This window comes from Tauraco erythrolophus, chromosome 5 (assembly GCF_009769465.1).
Source record: "Tauraco erythrolophus isolate bTauEry1 chromosome 5, bTauEry1.pri, whole genome shotgun sequence".
Classification (NCBI taxonomy): Eukaryota; Metazoa; Chordata; class Aves; order Musophagiformes; family Musophagidae; genus Tauraco; species Tauraco erythrolophus.
In genome coordinates, this window is record NC_141469.1 from 49928498 (window position 1) to 49950361 (window position 21864).

The 21864-nt window shown below is 38.6% G+C and overlaps 1 protein-coding gene across 3 annotated transcripts in view; it reads right to left on the reverse strand.

Moving 5' to 3' along the window:
* Positions 1 to 21864, reverse strand: part of GABRA4 (gamma-aminobutyric acid type A receptor subunit alpha4) — a 45680-nt gene that overhangs the window by 16173 nt on the left and 7643 nt on the right. For 2 of the 3 annotated variants that reach the window (XM_086612405.1, XM_086612406.1), the window contains exons 3-8: positions 20132 to 20199; positions 17458 to 17678; positions 17272 to 17354; positions 15355 to 15498; positions 13827 to 13979; positions 10180 to 10439 (exon numbers count right to left, since the gene is read on the reverse strand). In XM_086612405.1, the coding sequence (XP_086468531.1) occupies positions 10180 to 10439; positions 13827 to 13979; positions 15355 to 15498; positions 17272 to 17354; positions 17458 to 17678; positions 20132 to 20199 (929 nt within the window). The remainder of the gene's footprint in view (positions 1 to 10179; positions 10440 to 13826; positions 13980 to 15354; positions 15499 to 17271; positions 17355 to 17457; positions 17679 to 20131; positions 20200 to 21864) is intronic. The other variant, XM_086612407.1, reaches the window with a different exon arrangement.

The window sequence follows — 21864 nt, forward strand, 5'->3', positions numbered from 1 at the left end:
AGGGAGCGGGGGCAGTGCCCTCCTCCCTTCTCTGCTCGATCCTGGGCGAAGCACCTTTTCCGGTTCCTTTGTCCTGACTTAAATAGGGCAATTCGCAGAGGCGCCCTATTGGCTCAATCCCGAGGGGGATGGCAGTCTGATCTGGTGGCCAGAACTAAGCCTAACCCGGTTCCAAAACCGGGGAGGTCGCAGGGAGCAAAACCCCTCTCCTGCCACCAGAACCACCCCCCCCTCCACATCAAACCATGACACTTACAGAGTCCTGGAATACGACCAAGTAAAAGCTCCACTGCCACAAAATACAACAAATTCTAGCCCATAGCTTTAGCAGTGCAAAGGGCAATGTAGATTATCTGGAGAGGAAAAAGTGAGGGGACATAAGTTGTAAGAGCCAGTACCCCATCTATGCTGCTTATTTTGCGATCTGAATCATGTGATGGGAAGGGAGGAAAGGTAAGAAGAGCACTACATCTTACATTCCACCATTAGACAGGCCTGAAAGTGCACAATGTGCAAGAAAAGTGAATTCAAGGTTATTAAAGAGACATAAATTAGAAGAACTTTTTTTCAAAAAATGGATGCCAAATTTATGCCAAATAAACCCATCCACTTGCATGGTGCTTAAAAGTCATATACATATATGTATTCAAGCATATGTAAGTACGTATGTATATGGTTCTTAAGCACTGGTGTGCAGAATTCTTAAAGGTTTTATTTATATCATGACGAAAATGAAAGAACTGAAAACGTAACTACAGGAGGGGGAAATAAATCTATTAGGGTAGATGACATACTAACCAACTGTGGAGGTGTTCTGTATAACATCTACGAAAGGAAGAACAGCTGATTAGGGACCAAAGATATTCATTATTTTCTATATCTTTCTCTGGACCCACTCCAGCAGCTCCATGTCCTTATTGTGTTGGGGACCTCAGAGCTGAATGCAGTATTCCAGGTGGGGTTTCACGAGAGCAGAGCAGAGGGGCAGAATCACCTCCCTCGACCTGCTGGCCACGCTGCTTTTGATGTAGCCCAGGATACGGTTGGCTTTCTGGGCTGCCAGCACACGTTGCCGGCTCATGTTGAGCTTCTCACCCACCAGCACTCCCAAGTCCTTTTCCTCAGGGCTGCTCTCAATTCATTCTCCGCCCAGCCTGTACTTGTGCTTGGGATTGCCCCGACCCATGTGCAGGACCTTGCACTTGGCCTTGTTGAATTTTATGAGGTTCTCACAGGCCCACCTCTCAAGCCTGTCAAGTTCCCTCTGGATGGCATCCCTTCCCTCCAACGTGTCCACAACACCACACAACTTGGTGTCATCTGCAAACTTGCTGAGGGTGCACTCGATCCCACTGTCCATGTCACCAACAAAGATGTTAAAAAGCACTGGCCCCAGTACTGACCCCTGAGGAACACCACTCGTCACTGGCCTCCACTTGGACATTGAACTGTTGACCACAACTCTTTGAGTGTGACCATCCAGCCATTGGGCTCACCAGTATTGGAGACTCTTTGTGAGGGGAAACAAATTTGAAATTTAAATATAAATAAAGAAAAAGGTTTAAGCAGAAAATATGAAGAGCCTTATGTTCAAAGGCATCATTTCATAATAATCATCATAGGGGAAACTATAAACTCGCAGGCAATTTGCATTATAAGGGATGCTGAACAATCTGAAAGATCTTACCCTTGTCACTACACAGGTTTATTCTGACTTGGTGTTTCTGAAACACTACCACATATTTTTTGAGCACTTAACATTTGCCTCGACAAAAAAAAGAAAAAAAAAGCAAGTAAATTGTAATTAGATCAATATAAGACCTATTTTAATGTCTGCAACTGATATTAGCTTGAAAATAACTTTTATTATTAAACAAGAACACATATGGTTTATTCTAATGATGAAACTATAAAGAATATGGGGTTTTTTTTGAGCATGATGGTTTTTTTTCCCAGTAGATCAGCACAATGACAGAGAAAGGCGTTTAAGTATATTTTTAGAATTAAAAACAATGGGCTTTACTATTTTCTAGAATAACCACTTGGAAGATTGAGATCGCTGAGCCATGCTTTGGTTTCCAAAATAAAATCTTTATCCATATCATTCCAATTCAGTCTTCCAGTAGTTATAGTAAACACTGTCAGGTATTTAACAGCCAAGCATTTCCCTCATATTCCCTTGCTTACTATTGTGGTAGTTCATTATAATACTCATAGAAAATTGAAGAGTGAGCAATTACCACATTTCCTAGTAAGGGTTGGAGGAGATAGCACTCCAGCAGGTGTTGAAATTAAACTCCTGCTTTTTTTGTGCATATTAAAAAAAAACAACAAACACACACACACAAATAAACCCCCCAAAAAACATTTCCGCTATCAATAAGAAAAAAAAAACTCATTCTCCAACTTTTAAGTCCAACGTTTTTGTTCATTTTATCAACAACCAGCCATTTTTCACCTTTGTTATAAGTGAATTCTGGCATTCAATGGATTTTACATCACAGTTCAATTGGGTCAGAATCTAGCCCCAAATCTAATACTACGTTGCATACTTCCAGTAATTACTCTGCTCACTTTGCAGTAGACAAGTGTTTCTACTTTCAGTATAAATTTATTCCAAACTCAACCATGTTAAAGGTAGAGCAATATCAGGTTCTTGGAAAGAGACCAAATTTTTTAATATAGCACTTTCATTTGTGCTATTTAGAAAGACATACTATGTGAAATATTAAGAAAACCATTTTAAATTGTACAGCCCATATTTATGCCCCACCGTATTGTTTGAAAACATATTTAGCTCTATACATTGCAAGTAGTGCCAGTTGCTGGATAAGACTATCTAAGCCAAGTGAACCAAGTGAAGACCAAATAACAAAGAAAAACAACAACAACAAAATCCCACAAACAAAACCAAAGAAACAAGCAAAAAAAACAAGAAGGAAAGTGGAGGGTAAGCCATAAAACATTGTACCTGAGCATCACAGCTAATAAAATGTTTTAAGAACCACTTTGGATCTATTCTGTCTTCAGGTATCCAAACACTGAAAGTTCTCACCAAGTCACTGCAGCCTCACCCCAGGTAGTCATTCTCTCCTATCCTATTCTATCCTAATAGCGTTCAGTACAAAATGTACCACTTGTTTATGATCTGCATCAACTCTCATCCTACTTAAATGTGATGTAAATGTGACTGTAAATCATCAATAGCAAAAATGTTGACTAACGAAACTAGAGTGACTGAAAATTGTTGATGTGTCAAAGAAATTATTCACATGGTACGGCAGCCTCCCTTTGTATGTCCTTATAATTGCATGAACTCTACCCATTTCTTGAGCTTGAAGTCCTTCATTAGGATCTGAGTTTTAAATGCCACTGTCCTAAGAAAACCCAAACCATAACACCCTAGGCAGCAGCGAAGTAGTGAAGCAGCAAATAATGATGATTATATTTAAAAATTGAAATGCTGTTCCAAGTGCAGGACTACTCAAGTCACAGAGAGGAGGTAGGCTATGCATCCATATAAGGAGTTCAGCAAACAGTCCATCGCCTTGTGGTCCAAGTACCACCATTAAGATATAGCTGCTCCTCACATAACTCCCTCCATGTATGAGGGAAGTGAGTTCAGCTCCACTTCTCTATTTGCTGGGACAGGAGAAACTATTATTCTACTAGTCCAAGGAAGAAGCAAAGAAATTAAGTGCTACTACTCTACATCTGGTACATTTTATGCACCTCTCCATTACAGAGTATGTCTACGTATTAAAAAGAAGTTTTGGTTCAAAGGCCAAAATTTCCACATATAGTCTAGGCCTTAGACACAAGAGCCTATCTGCTGCTGTTTCAGCGTTAATGAACTTCAGGGATTAAGGATAAAAAAATGTCGCGCACATGCAAGAAAAAGAAGCATCCAGAATACAGCCTCTGGATTGTACCCAGCCCATCAGAACAATTTATCCAGCTCAATCCTTGCTCTGGAAGTCATGAGACAGGGCACAGAGCTGGTCATGAGCCAGATTAATTACTCTAGACAAATTGCTCTACACATCTGTCCATCAAAAGTTGCCAAAGGCTCCCCACTTTCCTCCCCACCCCCCACCCCCGTCATGTAACGAGCTATGTCCATCATAGGACTAAGAGGCAAGTACTTTGTATCACAGAAAATACATCTTAACCACATGAAAGCACATATGCAAGTTGCCCGCGTGACAATGTTTCTTGTAAACTTGTCAGGTACATGCCAGTCATATACCACCCCAGCATGGAGGCTCCTATTAAGGAGAGCATGGCAGTGAAAAGCTTGATCCTTGAGTTCCTCCATTAGATGCTACGGGGCTTACTCAAGACAACATGAAACTTAACTGTCTTCAGAAGAGAGAAAGAAAGTTTGAGTTAAAATCTACTTGTGACCGAGTCTGAAGAAATTATGCCTTTCAAAAGGTTTGTTTGAGTCTGACCTGGTTTTTTTTCCAAGTTTGACACTCTTTGTTAAAACAGCTGAGGCTGAAGCTCATGTTAACAGTGTTTAGGAGCCTATTTTCTGAAGCCAATTTTTCAGTAGCATTCTTCACAGAATCACAGAATGTTAGGGATTGGAAGAGACCTCAAAGGATCATCTAGTCCAATCCCCCTGCCAGAGCAGGACCATCTAGATCAGATCACACAAGAACGTGTCCAGGAGGGTTTTGAACATCTCCAGAGAAGGAGACTCCACAACCTCTCTGGGCAGCCTGTTCCAGTGTTCTGTTACCCTTACTGGGAAGAAGTTCTTCTTCATGTTTAAGCAGAACCTTCTATGTCCCAGCTTATATTCATTTCCCCTTGTCCTCTCATTGGATGTCAGTGAGAAGAGACTGGCTCCACCCTCATGACAGTCACCCTTTACATATTTGTAAACATTAATGAGGTCCTCCCTCAGTCTCCTCTTCTCCAAGCTAAAGAGACCCAGCTCCCTCAGCCTTTCCTCATAAGGGAGATGCTCCACTCCCTTAATCATCTTTGTGGCCCTGCGCTGGACTCTCTCAAGCAGTTCCTTGTCCTTCTTGAACTGAGGGGCCCAGAACTGGACACAATATTCCAGATGTGGCCTCACCAGGGCAGAGTAGAGGGGGAGGAGAACCTCTCTCAACCTACTAACCACACCCCTTCTAATACACCCCAGGATGCCATTGGCCTTCTTGGCCACAAGGGCACATTGCTGGCTCATGGTCATCCTGCTGTCCACCAGGACCCCCAGGTCCCTTTCCCCTGTGCTGTTCCCCAACAGTTCAGTCCCCAACTTGTACACAGGTACATGGGGTTGTTCTTACCCAAATGCAAGACTCTACACTTGCCCTTGTTGTATTTCATTAAATTTCTCCCCACCCAACTCTCCAGCCTGTCCAAGTCTCTTTGAATGGCAGCACAGCCTTCAGGTGTGTCAGGCACTCCTCCCAGTTCAGTGTCATCAGCAAACTTGCTGACCATGCACTCTATTCCCTCATCCAAGTCATTGATGAATATGTTGAACAATACTGGTCCCAGTACCAACCCTTGAGGGACTCCACCAGATACAGGCCTCCAACTGGACTCTGTCCCATTGACCACTACTCTCTGGCTTCTATCATAGAATCATAGAATGGTTATCCTTGAGTCAGTTCACAATCCACCTCACTACCCAATCATCCAGACCACACTTCCTCAATTTAGCTGTGAGGATGCCATGGGAGACTGTGTCAAATGCTTTATTGAAGTCAAGATAGACCACATTCACTGCTTTACCATTATCTACCCACTGGGTGATGTCCTCATAAAAGGCTATCAGGTTTGTCAAGCACGACTTCCCCTTCGTGAAGCCATGTTGACTGCCCCTAATGACCTTCTTATCCTTGATATGTCTATGCCTCTTATCCTTGATATGCCTTCATCTCCAAAATTGGGTAGGTCTTTAAAAATAAACTTCATAGGAATACAGTGAAAAGGAAATAGTGCAGAAGCATAAAAATAGACTCAGGAGTCCAATAACAAACTATAAATCATTCATTTCCATCACACACTGACTTGCAACAACATTTCTGCTTTTACTAAAGAAAGGAGTTCAGAACATTTAGAAGCAGGTTCATTCCTTCTAACCTGAAAGCGTTTTAACTGGCTCTCAAGACAAGGAAATCACAGGAGACCATGGTGTAAGTCATTTGTCTTGGCTTAGACAGACTCCAGTACTACCTCACTGTGCCTGACAGAAGTGATGAGTGAGGCTGTTCAAGTCTCTTCTGAACTCAAGGCGTATCTCAAACAAGCTTGAGTCCTACTCATGGCACATTTAGTGCAGAACTGTACTTCTCCTTACAGAAACACATCAGTTTGTATCAGAAAGTTATAGGCAACAAGAAGAAAGATTTTAAATGGGACAGGGAGAGGGAGGAAGGTAAAAAGAGTTTGAATAATACCATGGCTAAAACCAAATCAAGTGATAGAGGAGCACACACTGTGTCTGCAGGCACTACAGGCTCACTCCAGCTACTCCCAGCCCAGCAAATTAGACTGAAACCAGGATTTTTTGTTGTGTGATTAACACAGCTCAGATTACTCAGCTAGCCTCTGAAATTCATTTAATGCTTGTTGTAATTAATGTATTGACCAGTCACACGTATCGTGTGGCTCCAAAAAAGCAAATATAATTACAAAGAAAATAACAGAAAAGCATATAGTCCGCATTTGCAACAGTAAGGATGTATTGGTTGAGATGAAGAAATACATAATATGAATGAACATATCCCAAATCATTTGATCATAATGATAGGAGTTGCCTTTGATCCAAGACAACTGGAAGAGTGTTTTTGACTGAAAAGATAAAAACAACCCACCACCAAGAATTTTAATTAGCATGAAGTAATACATGAACTGACTCAATATAGAAAACCCACTTTAATTCTACTGTCATAAATTGGTCAAAGACATACATGTCAAAAAAGGGACTTCCAATTATGTGCAATTTATCTTCACTTTACTATTAATATGCCTAATTTCTAGTACTATCACATAGCAAAATCTCCATGTTCTATAGGGTGCCTAGTTTCATAGCCCAACTTGCTCCCTCCTAGAACCTCTGTAGGACAATCCAACCATGTTACTAGAGAAACAAAAAAAAAAAATCAAATGCATGTAGTCATCCAGTGAAAAACGCAGAATCAACAGCTCATAAAATGAAAGCCTCATTGAAAATATAATATCACCTTATTTGTCTTCCTTAACAGCCTCAATTGATCTGTATTTTTGTTTTCCGGGGACCGACACAGATGGGACCTCAACTAAAAAAAAGCCAGCGCAGCCACCTGCATGCTATTCCAAGGCAAGCAAAAGTACAGGGCTAACGGGTGTAAGAGAGGGATCTTCCCCTCCAATTAGTAGAAGATCCAAAGCAGGTTGCAAATGGTGAGATACACACCAGAAAGAACTGTAGGGTTCAGGTATTTGAGCATCTTCTTTCCCAATTTACACACACTTCCTCCCTGGGCTAAGTGAAAATTTTTAATTTTGGGAGACTGGCAAATTTACCAGATTAGGCAAACTCTGTTTGAAAAAAGTTTCAAGTTTAAAATAAAACTTTTCCTTGAGCTCTGGCAATTGCATCGCAAACAACAGAATTTCTAGCACAATAACGGCAACATTGTACAGATTTTTTTTTTTAAAACACTAACTGGGTTAAGAAAGCAAAGCCTATCATTTAGCTCTGGAGATAAAATGTCTTTATGTTAAGAAACAATGCTTACAGATTACATGGTACTGTCAGGCTATTGTCCTGCATTCTTTGTGCACCATAAACTCACAGGGAGGCTGACATTCTGTTATAGCTGGTAAATGAGCACTGATGAGACAGTATATGTGCAGGAAAAAAAAAAAAAATCACATTGATGATAAGGCATAAGAAAATTCTAGATTAGTCTTTTATAAGCAAAGCTACAAATTTTAAGGAGAGGACTATATTACACATCAAGTTGGAAAGCAGAGTCTAACAGCCATACTAGCTTCTAAGAAAATCAGAACAGCCGTATTAGCTTCTGTTCTGCACAGCAGAAGACCAGAGTAGAAGTCATCCTCTAGTCATGAGGGACAGCACAATAGCTAAGTCTTTATAACAGTACCTGTGGGCTCACCTCATACACCTGTTCTGGAAGAACAATGACTCAAGTCTTAGCATAGGCATAATTAGAGAAAAAGCCATTAAAAAAAACCCAACAAAAAACATAGTTGAAGGTACAGTTACATTAACATTCACTTACATACTCATAACATTAATATGTAACCCTCCAAAAAAGTAGATTGCTCCCTTGAGTGCTTTCAAAATCCCCAAACCTATAAACACACCATCACGTTTATCACAGAGGTATTAATTAAGCAGTGAAATAGAAATGTTCACATCTCATTTTACCTAGCTTTTGAGTTGGGTGAAGCCATGTGTGTTCTGTTGTTGCTGTTGTTAAAAATAGAAAAAATGGGAGGTGGGGAGGGAGGGAAAGAGAGAGAGAAAGAGAAGTTTCTCCAAAACATGAGTGTATATGGCTAATCATGACACGAGACTGACCTACAGCAATTCTGACCTTGAAACAAAATGGTTTCGTTAAGCGTCCGTCATTGCTACCCAAGAAAACTACTATTTTTCCTTATGTTTTAATCAAATCATCTAAATAAACCTAGGATGAAACTGCTCTTATGTAATCTGTTTTCCTTTGGACCCAAGCAAAACGTGACCATCACCAAAAGCAGTATCTATTAACACTCCTCAGGAGTGCCTGAGATGCTATACTCAACTGCATGCTGTATAACCAAGAAGCTTCGCATAAAATAATGGCAGTGGTACTTCTACGTAGGCAAACTACACGATACTATAAACATAGTTTTTCTCATTCCCATCTCTTACTAGCAGCCAACGGAGTGATAAGGAACAAACTCTTCAGGAGCACATCTATCCTTTTAAGCAGAAATGGGAGCTAACAGAACAACACAGCCAGGAGATTGAAAACAGTAACGATGTACGGTAGGAGAGCAAAGAGGAGGAAGAAAAATGGAAGTGGGTGGACAGCAGCTGAGCAGTGATAGCAAATGGAAGGGGTGGGAAGGCAAAAGAGAGGAGATGAATAAGGAAGGAGACAAATAAGATGTGAAAAGAGACAGAAGACAAAATTACCAAGACTTAGTCTAAAACAGCAGTTCTTAAATCACGGCTTAGCCAAAGGAAATTACAAAAATCAGCCTGACAGGAAGAGCAAATTACCATGCTGCTGTTACTGTCTTACTTCTTGAGTGATGTTGCCAAGAGTGAGCCACGGCTGGGAATTACTGGCCTACTGCATGGCCTAATGGCTTTGTTAGCTGTGCGTCTCAGGAATAAACGAGTGGTTTAGCAGAGAGTGGGATATGATGCATATGAGAGTGGGAAAAGGGAGGAAAGGAGAATCACCAGTGAGCTCAACTGGAGATGATATCGATCTTTTATTAACTGGCCTACACACTAAAATATCTACCAGCTATGAAAGCTGGAAAGCATTTTGTTAAACAGAGCCCCAAAACCTTTTCATGAGTTGAGGTGAGCTCCTGTGCAAAGATATGCAAATGACATCAAAATGAAATCTACAGCGGACACAAAGGTTTCACCCAGCATTCTTCAAAAATTCTTTAAATTGTAACTGATGAAGAAAGAAAACTCTAGATAGGCAATACACACAATGAAAGGAGACCTGTGATGTCTAGGGAAGCATTCTAAGGTACAACTGCAATGCTTTACCTTATTTTAATTCATTAAAGACATCAGCCACATAAAATAATATGCTGCCCTTACACTCTGTAATATCTTGGTCTGTATAATCAGTCCAATCAGAATCAATATGCAAAGGAAAAGAAAGTTTCCTAAGGATACCCATCCTAATTGATATTTACCAAAACTCAACTATACGTAGAAGAGACTGCAGGTGTGGATGGACACAACCTCCTCCTCTCTCCCGAGTTAATCCAATAGCGCAAGTAAGAATTAAATCATGTTTTACAGGTTTTTATCATAGAATATAGTGTAACATTAGCCTTCCATTAGGCTGACTTACACTGCATTGTTAGCTCAGAGGGAACCTGGGAGGAAGCTAAAGGTCTGTTTTCACCAAGAAATGCTACCAAAAAGACAGAAAATGTTTGTATAAGCCGAAAACGTACCGTGAGTGTCTCTTCTGTACTTCTTTTTCTTTGTACTGGAGCAACTGGAAATTCAAGAAGGGATTTTACTGTCTTCCTTTTGGCTTTTTCCATTTGAATATTAGTAAAATAGTTGACAGCAGCAAATTCAATCAGAGCAGAGAACACAAAGGCAAAGCAGACCGCTATGAACCAGTCCATGGCAGTAGCATAGGATACTTTTGGCAGTGAATGTCTTGCACTGATGCTCAGTGTCGTCATTGTCAACACTGTGGTTATTCCTTCAAAGAAATAAAGCAAAAGCGTTGTTGAATCCAAGTAAAACAAAATGAGAATAGGCAAGCAGCTTCAAACAAAGAATTTTAAATCACTTACGAGTCTTTCTCTGCTGCTTGTTAATAGTGCATTAGATTTAAGTTGTGGCAACCATCATATATCTATGAGCAGCTATGCACTCAAAACAGTTTACCAGCTTTTAAAGGAGGTATGGAAAGCCATGACTTCAGCAGATCATCTACAGTTCACATGAAGAAAACGTGGAAGCCTTCATTTCATATTTTTTTCACGTCAAGTTCAGTAGAATTTCTTACAAGTTATTTTCTAAACATTTGAACATAAAATAGTTGTTGAATAGCTGAGTGCTCCTCAGACTTCAATAAGAACATGATTTTCCTGTAATGGGTTCAGAATGTCACCTATAAGCCTATGTCTGTTCCTCTGATCCCACTCATAATCCAGGTGCTGCTAAATCAAGAAAAATTATTTGGCACTAAGGAAAACCAGAATATTATGTTAACAACTCTGTTAATTAAGAAACCATCACCTTATCTTTTAAATCCTTCTGCTACTAGTCAACCGGTGAAATTTAATTAGAATTTCATCTTCTGAAAAAACAACTTTTTAATTAAAGTGTACAAGCATGAACACTGAACTCAAAACACGGCAACTTCATGGTAACACTTCAAATGCAAATACATACTGTATAAAACTAAGGTATGGGGTCTTTCTTCCTTTTTCATCCAAAATATCCCATACCATACACATGTAAAATACCGAATTTATAGCGAACACTGCATAAGTCCTACCACGATAATCTCAAGGAAGACTGACTACAAATGGAGATCTCTCTACTTTTATGAAAAGAACACTGCACCTCTTTTACTTAAAGATCAAATGCATATGCTCAGAAGAATTCAAAATAATTAAGAACATGTTTTCCAACAGGATCCTTACATCCCCTATTCTCTAAATGATGGCACTCCATGTGAGTAACCTGATATCAAAAAGCTTCACCTAGACACAGCCATACAGACAACTGGACACAATGAAATCACAATGAAACCTATTGAAGAAGAAAAAAAAAAGAAAAAAGAGTAATAGCCAGTTCATGAAAGCACAAGGAGTATCTCAGAGCAAACTCAGCAGGATAAAACACAGATGCAAGCTCACAAAACCTTCTTCAGTGGGAAGGTGTTGAAAAAACACACCACTGAAAATGTTTAAGCATGAGAAAAAAAATAAATTATGGAAAGTTATTTTCTTCCTGGAAGAGACCCACTCCTGCTTAGCCCTACCCTTCCTGATTCTACCTTTGTCCACTCCAAGCAAATAGTTTGTCTGAATTGTCTTTCTCAAGAAGTTTGTTTAATAGATATATCAGTAAGATTATCTAATATTAGATTATAAGAGTAGGGTGAAGTGACTTGAATGACCAACCATTCCCCAAATACAAGGAGAAGAAGGGACGACGAGACAGTATTATATAGTGTACTGCCACAGTCTTTATCAGATTTCCCTCTATTGAATCATTCTCCTGGGAGAATTACAGTTGCCACTGCAACTGCTCTTGGATACGTGTCATAGAGATTTATGGGGTAGGGAATTAAGGTTTGGTAAAAAATATTACACATACACATGAACTATAATTATCTAGAGCTAAATACTTGCAAGCTTCTGATTAGAAATGCACATGACCATACAAAAATACATTAAGAGTACTTTAAAATAAAAATTAACTTAAAAAAAAACCCTGTTTTGAAATTACTGCTGTCTTTCCTCCAAGAAAACTAATCTCCCACAATCGGCAGATTCAGGTATCTAAAGCTCTGACTGCAGAAATCACGACCTGATGCACCTTAGTTCTTTGTGTATCCTTGCTCTGTTACTTTTGGCAAGTTCTCCCTAATCATGCCGTGTCCAACGCAAACATCTTTTGGTCAGCCTCTTCTGACAGTTCCTCTAGAAAGCTGGTACCATAGCAGGTATTCTGGCTTCATTCCTCTCTCTTGTCTGCAACATTTCTATCTTCTTTTAAGGAACTCTTTAGAAGGCAGAGTCAGAAAACTAAAAAGAAAATTTTAGCCATACTTTAAGCCATTTGCTTTCAAAGGCATTTTAGATACTTATCTGTAACATAGTGGATGTCTAAACTTTATTACTATTACCTGGTTTCAGTTTCACATATGGATATAATGACACATATTACACTTATTTCTCTCTAATTTGTACATTTTCAACTACCACATCTTGTCTATAAACACAGATTCTACCTTTCCAGTTCATGGCAATACTCTCTTCAAAAAAAGAACCATTATTCAATACCTCTGCAAAAGCATATGAAGTGATATACTAGTTTACCTAATGTAATGCTTGAGTTGAGAGCTAGTGGGGTTCTTATTAGGTTTAAAGGTTGCTTCTCCAATAACTAATCATTTACCGTGTCTAATTCATGATGCTAAACAGTGTTCTGACTCAACTTACATGTCTAAATGGACTGTCACGTAGAAACATTAATTCTCATCATTCCTGCCAGCATCTATCTATCTATAGAAAGTCTTTTTGTAGAACATTCTCTTCCTGATTAGTCCTCCTTTAGACTACAGTACATTATAAAGTCAAGACATTGCTCTATAAAGACTGCTTTTAAAAATGTTTTTATCGTACTTCTTTGTCAAGAATCTTATTTCCATTTAATTTCTTACGTTTTGTCTTCCATAGAAGCTTTTTTGTTTTTTATTTTCAGAGCTCATTGTAGCATCTCATTCAAGCTATATTTTAATGAGGGCAATTTTAATATCTTGTGATCATTTTGCTTTTTGAATTCATTTTCATAATGGCAATGGCAGAAAGGAGAGAAGAGCACTAAACACGAAATTACAGTAACAGGATCTAAGCCTTACTCATAACAAGCTTCCACCGATGACACAAGTATCTCATAAGAAGACATCTGTACACCTCCCACACTCCCAATCAAATCATTTTAAAAGTATTTTAGAAAGAGTGAGTTCAAGTAATTACACTACTGTCCACTGGAGAATGACACTGCTCTGGATTTAGACTAAGGACTTGAGAGCATTACTCAGGGCCAGGTCTTCCCCGTTTGCTTCCCCAAGCAGCTAAAATCAGCTAATCCCCAGAGATGTCCACTCATTTGCCATAGGTAACCGTGCCACCCTTCAGGTTATATATTCCAAGTTTCTCTTCATATTCCAATGATTCACATAACAACATTCTTCATACATTGACAGCAAAAATTCCTCTGAATTTACATTATTCCCTTGTTTCTGCACTATTATGGAGGCAGTATACCCCAGTGCACTAAAAAGGCCCATTCTAGTGAAAGTCATTAAAAAAGGAAGCATGAGAAAAAGTGAAAAAGAGATAATTACCAAACACAGTTCTAGCTGGAACGGATTCCTTATTTATCCAAAATGAAACTTGAGAAAGGATCACAGTCATAATGCACGGGATATAGGTCTGAATCATAAAATAACCCATTTTCCGTCTGAGGTGGAAATAAACTGTCATAACAATATATTCACCTAAAAAAAAAAAAGAAAATATTTTTCTGATGGTGCATGAAATTTGTGTTGCAGAATAACTCTTTCAGACTATCAACTAGGATTGTTAAGGTGATGAGAAAGGTATGTTCTTTAGAGACAAGAATGAATGAAAGTTTTAAACAAAAAATCCTGGAAGTAGCAGGTCTGTATGGTGCCATTCAGAAGCTGATACCAAAAATACTATAAATGTACAGCTAGTACTGGATTACATTTTACAATATAAGCATGATTTTAAAAATTCTTTTCGCAGATGTTGAAGAAAAGAGTCTCAAGATACAAGCTATCTACCTACCACGGTATCCGTAACATTGCGATACCTACCTGCCAAATAAAACAATAATAACAATGATGCGCATTAAATGTTATGGAAACATCTCAGCTTTTTGCTAGGTTTATAGGTCAGGACCACTATGATAATGAAACAAACGCAAAAATCATTGACAAGAATTAAACGTACGGTAAGTTTATATAAAATGTTAGCATTCATACTCAACAAACAAAAAATTGCGGTTTTACCATAAACTGAATAATTTGTCTAAATAAAGCACTACGGAATGAGCATTTTGGGGACAGTAACGAAATTCTGGTGTTAACTCATAATAATCAATATGCTGAGAGGTAAATTTCTAGTGTATTGCAAAACGCTGTTTTATCTTTGAGAAAAATATCCATAGAGCAATATATCAAATATATTTGCTTTATCTGTTTCATTTTGACCATCTTGCAACACTCAAACTTGCTGATGCTTAGAAAACGATTCCAAATTTTAAAAATATTTTGGGAATATGCTTGTTTATCACCACGCTGCTCATCAGTGACACTTCACTCGTTTCGCATGCCTGTAGTTGCCATTTGCCTTATTTCTTACAGCACAAATCAGCAGAAATATCTATTGTGACTAATGCATTTGTGCCTATCCTTATCTCACTAGAGGGGTTTTATGGCTTTAATAATCCATTCTGTATGCTGTACTTCTATCCCAAGCTGTTTGCACCGCCAGACAAAGGAAGTCTTTTGCACATAATGTGGATACAGTGCTGAGAAATTACTTCCTCACCCAGGCATCCTCTTGACTCTCCAAACTGCATTTTAAGCAGTGATTAAGTGCTCATTTTGTCCCTCGGAGTAATGATCTCATTCTTGCTTTCTGAAAGACCGTCGGAATCTACTGTAATGAATCTGCAAATGTAAATCTGAAGGACAGAAACCTAATTCAGATTTATGCTCTCAGTCCTTAATATACACCCTATGACATTCAGTAGAATACCTTTAAAGGAAGGAAAGAAAAAAGCCTTGGGCAATGTTACAAGGTTAATTTTACCTCAAATTGATTGTTACTGATGAAGATTCCTACCTGTAATAGATTTAATGGTTTCAGTGGATACCGTATGCCCAAGCAGGTCATACTGAACTAAACTGGAAGACTCCTCAGGAACTTCCACTGACTTCTCAGGTCCTTTTGTCCAGGTATAAATCATTTCACTCTTTGGATAAGCATCTACAACACAGCATCAGTTTGCATAAATAGGAAACTTCTTCTCACACCTTACTAAAAGCCCAATCCGAACCTACTGAAACCGAACGGCAAGATGCACACTAACAACTTCAGAAGATACCCATCACATCAAGTTACCCCCAAAAGCCACCCTCGGAGGAGAATAAATAGCAGCTAAGGTCATATGTCAAGTGTCACACACAAATTCACTTCACATTTGAATGCAAAATCTAAACACGAGTTCTTTCTGGATCAGCCCTTATTGGACATGTAACATTTATCTTTAAATTATTTTAGAAATTTCTATCTAAAATTTTATCGTTAAAATATACTAATACATAAAAAGGGCATGTGTAAGGGGAGGATACATTTTGGAGACTGGGTGCACATTTCTTTACAGAAAAGAATGATTATATTAAAAACTATGCTATATTTAGAAACTATAATATTTTAAACTTGCGTTTAAAATATATAGCAGAAACCAGAGGTCAGTAAAAAATTCACAATAGCCCAAAAATAAGCACATCCAAAGAAACATTTCATATTTAATACAAAAGACATAACTTAGGGCTAGCTTTCAATCCCTACACAGCCCAAACTCCTGTTAAAATTGAATTAAATCAGTCTTGCATTTGAAATGGCTACATCCTATTTTAAGTTTCACTGAGGAAAATATCAGATTAGTGTCAAGCGCAATTTCTGCTGGCTGCTGATTCTGCCTGGAGAACATGCCTGTGGAGAAGCCTCAACTATTGAAGGTTCCCTACGGTACAGCTGACACCAAATCTGGCAGCACCTGGTCTACAGTCTCCATGTAACAGGGATGAAAAACCTTATCAGAGCAGTGTCTTTAAAATTCCCCTTTTTGGTTGACTACCCAGATGTATAAGCTGAATTTATGCTAAAAAAAGACCATGAAGAACTTCCAGCCAATTCTAACTTCAGAGCTCTGGGGTCAAGGAAAACAGATTGATGTCCAGCCACTGACTACATTGGAGTGTAAAGCAGAGAAGTCAGTGACTGAGGCGGCTTCGAAGAGAGATCAGGTAGTTAATGGAGTGCATCAACCATCCCCAGGTGGTCTGAGAGGTCTCTGCTGCGGATTCAAATCTTGGAATCATAACTATCTCCCCTGGTTGTTATGCAGTATGTCCCAAAGTGTTCCTTCTAGCCAAAGTTTAGAGATTATCCAAAAATCTACATCTGACTTCAAAGCAGAAAAGGAAAGACAACTGCACTAAGATTCCTCTCACCAGTCTAAAAATCATTTATCTAGATTCAACTTGCCACGTAGATTCCCGTGAGACAAGAGATAGACAAATACAACTAAAGATCAAATCTTTACTCTAATTTAGGATGTCAATGTGCCTCCACTGGCTGCAGAGAAAGTCAAATAACCTGCTTTCTTAGGTGCCTTTTACCTAACTGATGGAAGGTGAGATGGATCCAGCTCTCTTTGTCTTGTCCAGAGAATCTCTCACTTCACTGAGTGGCCAATTCGTCCCTAAGAACCAAGAAAAACTACGTATTTCAAGCAACTGTGTAGCCAGAATAGTGGGGTTTAACATAACAGCTGTATCACTGCCTGCTATTCAATTCTCTGCCTTAGTTTAATTTTTCAGGCCCTAAATAAAATTCCCAAGGAACTTAACAGGAGTTTTGTCTGCATAAGGATTGTGTATCAAGACAAATATTCAAAAAGATTAGAAATTGCTCAAAATCTACTTCTACTACTTAAATTCTGTAGTTACAAGAAATTTCATAATTGCAACTTACAACTCCCAAATTTGAGAGGACAAGCATGACCATCCATGGGAAAATCCACTAATCTCATGGGACACTCTGCACTTATTGTAAGCCTATAATGGAACAAATTAAATAGTCTCTGGTTGCCATTTTGTCTAGGCAGTATAACTTTTTGCATACAGTAATTGCAAGAAGCTGAACAAACATGTTAGATACCTCATTGTGTACAGGATGGTGCCATTTCTCATTATTCTGAAGAGTTTGTTTGGGGCTGTCATATTATGCGCAACAGACTTTTTCCCATTCCTGAAGAAAGTGTCAGGAGTCCACACCTTTGAAACCATCAAGTTGTTAAGTCTTAAAATTTCAATAGGGCCATCATATTTTAATCTTTTGTCTACCCATGTCTGACGGAAGAAGACATCCATTGTATACTCCTGTATTATATTGCAGAAAAACAAAGATCATATTTGCATGTATATAAGTGTTTCCTGTAAAAAAAGAAATCTCTCAGGAGCAAAGAAATCAGACGCAAAGAAAATGCTAAGTCCACTACATAAACATATTTCCACCAATTAAAGTGTGTTGTGTACTTCTTAATAGCTTAATTTCCCACATTAGTCATATCAATAAATTGCTACACATATTTAATCATTCCTTAATCATTAAGGAATAATTAATCTAATTAGGTTGCAGGAAGCAGGCAATTGAATTTGTAGTCAAGCACGTAACTGGAAACAAAATGATCCCTGACAACATGTGTCAACAGATTTTTAAAGAAAAGATACTCATGGATTTTCTGCTGCTGGCTCAATTAAAAATACCAGGACAAACGACTACTTCCACTTTAAAGTCAGGAAAGAAAATTTAATTTCAGCTCACAGAAAGCAAGCTTTTAACTGAGAAAAGCTAAATGTTTCCTTTGCCATGCCCACAAAACACGGATAATAAATTATATATAGATTTGCATATATACACACATTTGTTTTTAACTATGTAACTATCCCGTTAACTTCCTCAGTAAAGCCATTCAAGTGCTCCGAAGGAACCACGCAAACAACTGCAGAACTGTCGACACAGGCACATCATGAGAAATCATATGTGAATGAATGGAGAAAAGAATGCATTTCTTATCTCAGGAAGCTGAAGCATTTGACAAAAAAAAAAAAAGGCATCATGTGGCATTGAAAAAGGTAACACAGAAAGCTTTAACTCCTTTCTAAGTTACAGTTGTCATTTTGCTGTTAAGCCAAACACTGTTTTCTGACTTTATTTCAAACTCTTCTGCATAATGTTACCATTGAAACTACCTGTATGGCCTTATCTATTTGCATTGCCAAGCAGGCATGTCTACTAGTGTAAGGCATCTTAGAATTATATCTGTCTTCTTTTCCATGGCTGAATCCTCCACTGTGGTTTACAGTTAATCTATGAAAAGTCTCTTTTCTACTGTCATTTCTCGCTGGTGACTTCATAGCTCATAAGGAGCAGTTTCTGTTATTAGCTTCTACGTGACAGATTTTGTAATGTAAGATCTCAACCCTTTTCATCACACTGGGTACCAAAGCAACCCAGCTCTAAAAAGACATTCTGATCATCCCCTGTACTGAGACTATATCACACTTTACTGTTTCAAGGAGTTTTATGAGTGCAGCCACATACAGATTACATAGGGTCACTATTATTCCAGAAACAATTCCTGGACCCCTGCATAGTCTCCTAACCAACCCCTCATGAAGAAAGGAGATGCATCTGCTGTGAACTCTCCTTCTGCCAGTTCCTTACCTACCTTCAGTCCATGTTCTCACTCCTGTCTTCTCCAACATAACAACTAATTTCCCACGTGGCACCATGTCAAATGCTTCAATGAAACATTAGAGGTCCCATGCAGCCCTCATTTTAGATTTGAGGCGCACATTACTAGATTTCCTTGGGACCAGATTCTTGCACCCCTTCTCACACTGAACAGCGTAATACTGTACATGACAACCACTGAAGGGGTAAGATGCTTTTCAACATGAGATTGCTGTCATGAATCTAGCCCTTGAAAAGAATATCTTGCTATCACATACCTTTTCACACGATAGAACCAAATCAGGTGAGCCACAAAATGAACGACAGCACTATATGGGAAGAAAGTTACTGTCCTGAAACCGCCTTTCCCATAAAGTTCAGTTCAGTACGTATGGTTGTGTTACTTCCATGTGATTTCTTGGATATTTCATAAAAAGAGAAACTATTGTATGATTTTAGGGTATACCACTGGATTATATAAATTGACGAGAGGTATGCTGGATTTGACCTCAAATGATGCAGATGTCATTCAGGCACAGATAACAGGACATGCAGATGTAACATTTCTCTTCCATGACTACTTCATGCCTGTCACTGACGTTCAATTTCTGCAGGCACTTAATGAAAACTCTTATCAGTCAAACATTTGCTGAAAGTGATGCTAAAAGGGGCACAAATATCAGCAAAGGGCATTTCTCTGAAATGAAAACATCAACAAGTATTTGTGAAATGGTGTCATTATTATCCACCTGAGAATAACACAAGTTTCAGAAAGGAAAGGCAATTTCAAAGATATTACAGGTTGTCCCCACAGCAGACTGACTTGGGCACTCCTCGCAAGGCCTGATTCTGCCTCGACACCAGGAAAGCCTGTTTTAAATCTTATGAAGTGAATTCCATAAGCCAGCCAAAAAACAGTCAACGTGTGACCAGAATCAGGCCTGATGTATGTAATTATAACCTGTAAATTAAGCTGCTACTAATCTTGACTACTTTGCATGATTGACAGAACAGTACAGACGAAGCATCCACTCCTTACTGCAGTTAATGGTTTCTCAGAACCCAGAAATGGCATTTTAACGTCAGAGATACATACCATTTCTACATCAGAAACAGGTCCAAAACTGGTGACATAGATATCTGTTTTGACTTCAGTGACAGGACCTAATGTATGAAAAGGAAGTGAGCAAGAAAATTTGAATTTTGCAGGTCAACAATTCCCATAAACAATCCTGGCGTGTGAACAGTTATCGCTTTGAGGGTTCTGTGGATGAGCAAGAGCAAAATGCAAATACAGGTCATTTCAGATAAGTCTCTAACAACAAGCACTGCTCAATTACATTTACCACATAAGTAAATCAAAAGCATCATTTCCATGCAAAACCCCTTTCAGAAAACCAATGTTGACTCAATGGATAAGAAAACAAATGCCAAAAAATTAAAAGGCCAACTGAAAACACCATGATAATTAACAACAAACACGAAATTCAGGAAATCCACATTCCCCATGGCATTCATTACTAACATTCAGTCCTACTGGTAATAAATGGACTATAGATATCAGCATGCCATGCACTGGGCAATTTAGTATTGCAGATCAAGAAGAGCATTCATATCCTGAGATTCACTTAAGTACTTAATGCTAACAACCAAAACAAAAGTTGGATATCTAAGCATTTTTGAGGGTCTGAACCTAGGTCCACATGCTACTACAAAGCCCAACTTGAAAGAACTAGGACACTGTTAAAAAGAGTGCACCGAGCAGAAGTCTTGCACTCTCACAGCTAGGTACGGCAGAGCAACCATCCGAGAAAGCACTTGCTTTTTAACGTATCATTTCCTTTAATACAGGACAAGGCACTTTGAAATTTCAGAAGAGCATTCACTCTACAGTACACTCTACAGTTCCCCTTAAATCAAAGGACACGCGCTAAGTAATTTCACTGGGATTTAGGTCTGTTCCCAATGTAAAAGGCTAGAAAGCTGCTAATCATTACCTGTTATTACGATGATTCTGTGATCAAAGCATTAGCTAACGGTTTAATTCAGGTAATTAACTCACATCGTAAATGAAATACATAAATAACTAACTAAATCTAGTGATGGCCTTACCAAACAGCATCTGTTTGAAAAAAAATGTAGGATCTACAAATTCACAACCACAGTTGCTACTGAACCCCTACTACTCGAGTTTCTAAAGAGGATAAGTGGCTCAAGTCTGTTAAGTCAGGCTTTATCATAGTATTTGCAATCTAAAAATGAAACAAGGAAAGACTTGAGACTGTTCGCAGCAGAAGAATATGTCCCTTTTGGGAAAAAAAAAAAAAAAAATCACTGTTCACAAGTGTCACTGAATCAAATTTAAAAGGAGAAAAAGAAATAAGCAACTGGAAAAGGGGGAACCTATACTTCTTGCACCTAGAACAAGTGTTAAACTGTGAACAAAAAGCAAAACGAAACCATGTAAAATTATTTCACTAAACAATCTGCAAGTTCTTCAGCTAAGAATTTTTCAGCAGAATGTCAAAAAAATGACTTTACTGAAAGTTAACAGTTTCACAAATGGACACTTTTTCAAGATAAAATCTAAAGAAAATTCACCCTACAACAGTTGGTAGCTCAGCAGTCCTGGGAAAGTTGGTTATTTTGGCATGTCTGTCTTGAAGAGCTTTTAAGAAGAAACTTTCAAGTTCCAGATAATACACTTTCATACCACGCTGTTTGTTTTGCAATGGGCTGCTCTCTAAACATGTCAAATGGAAGCTGCTCCTCTTTCTACAAATAACAAAATGTTCATTAGGTCAGAGAAATTCAGGAGTGGTTAGACCA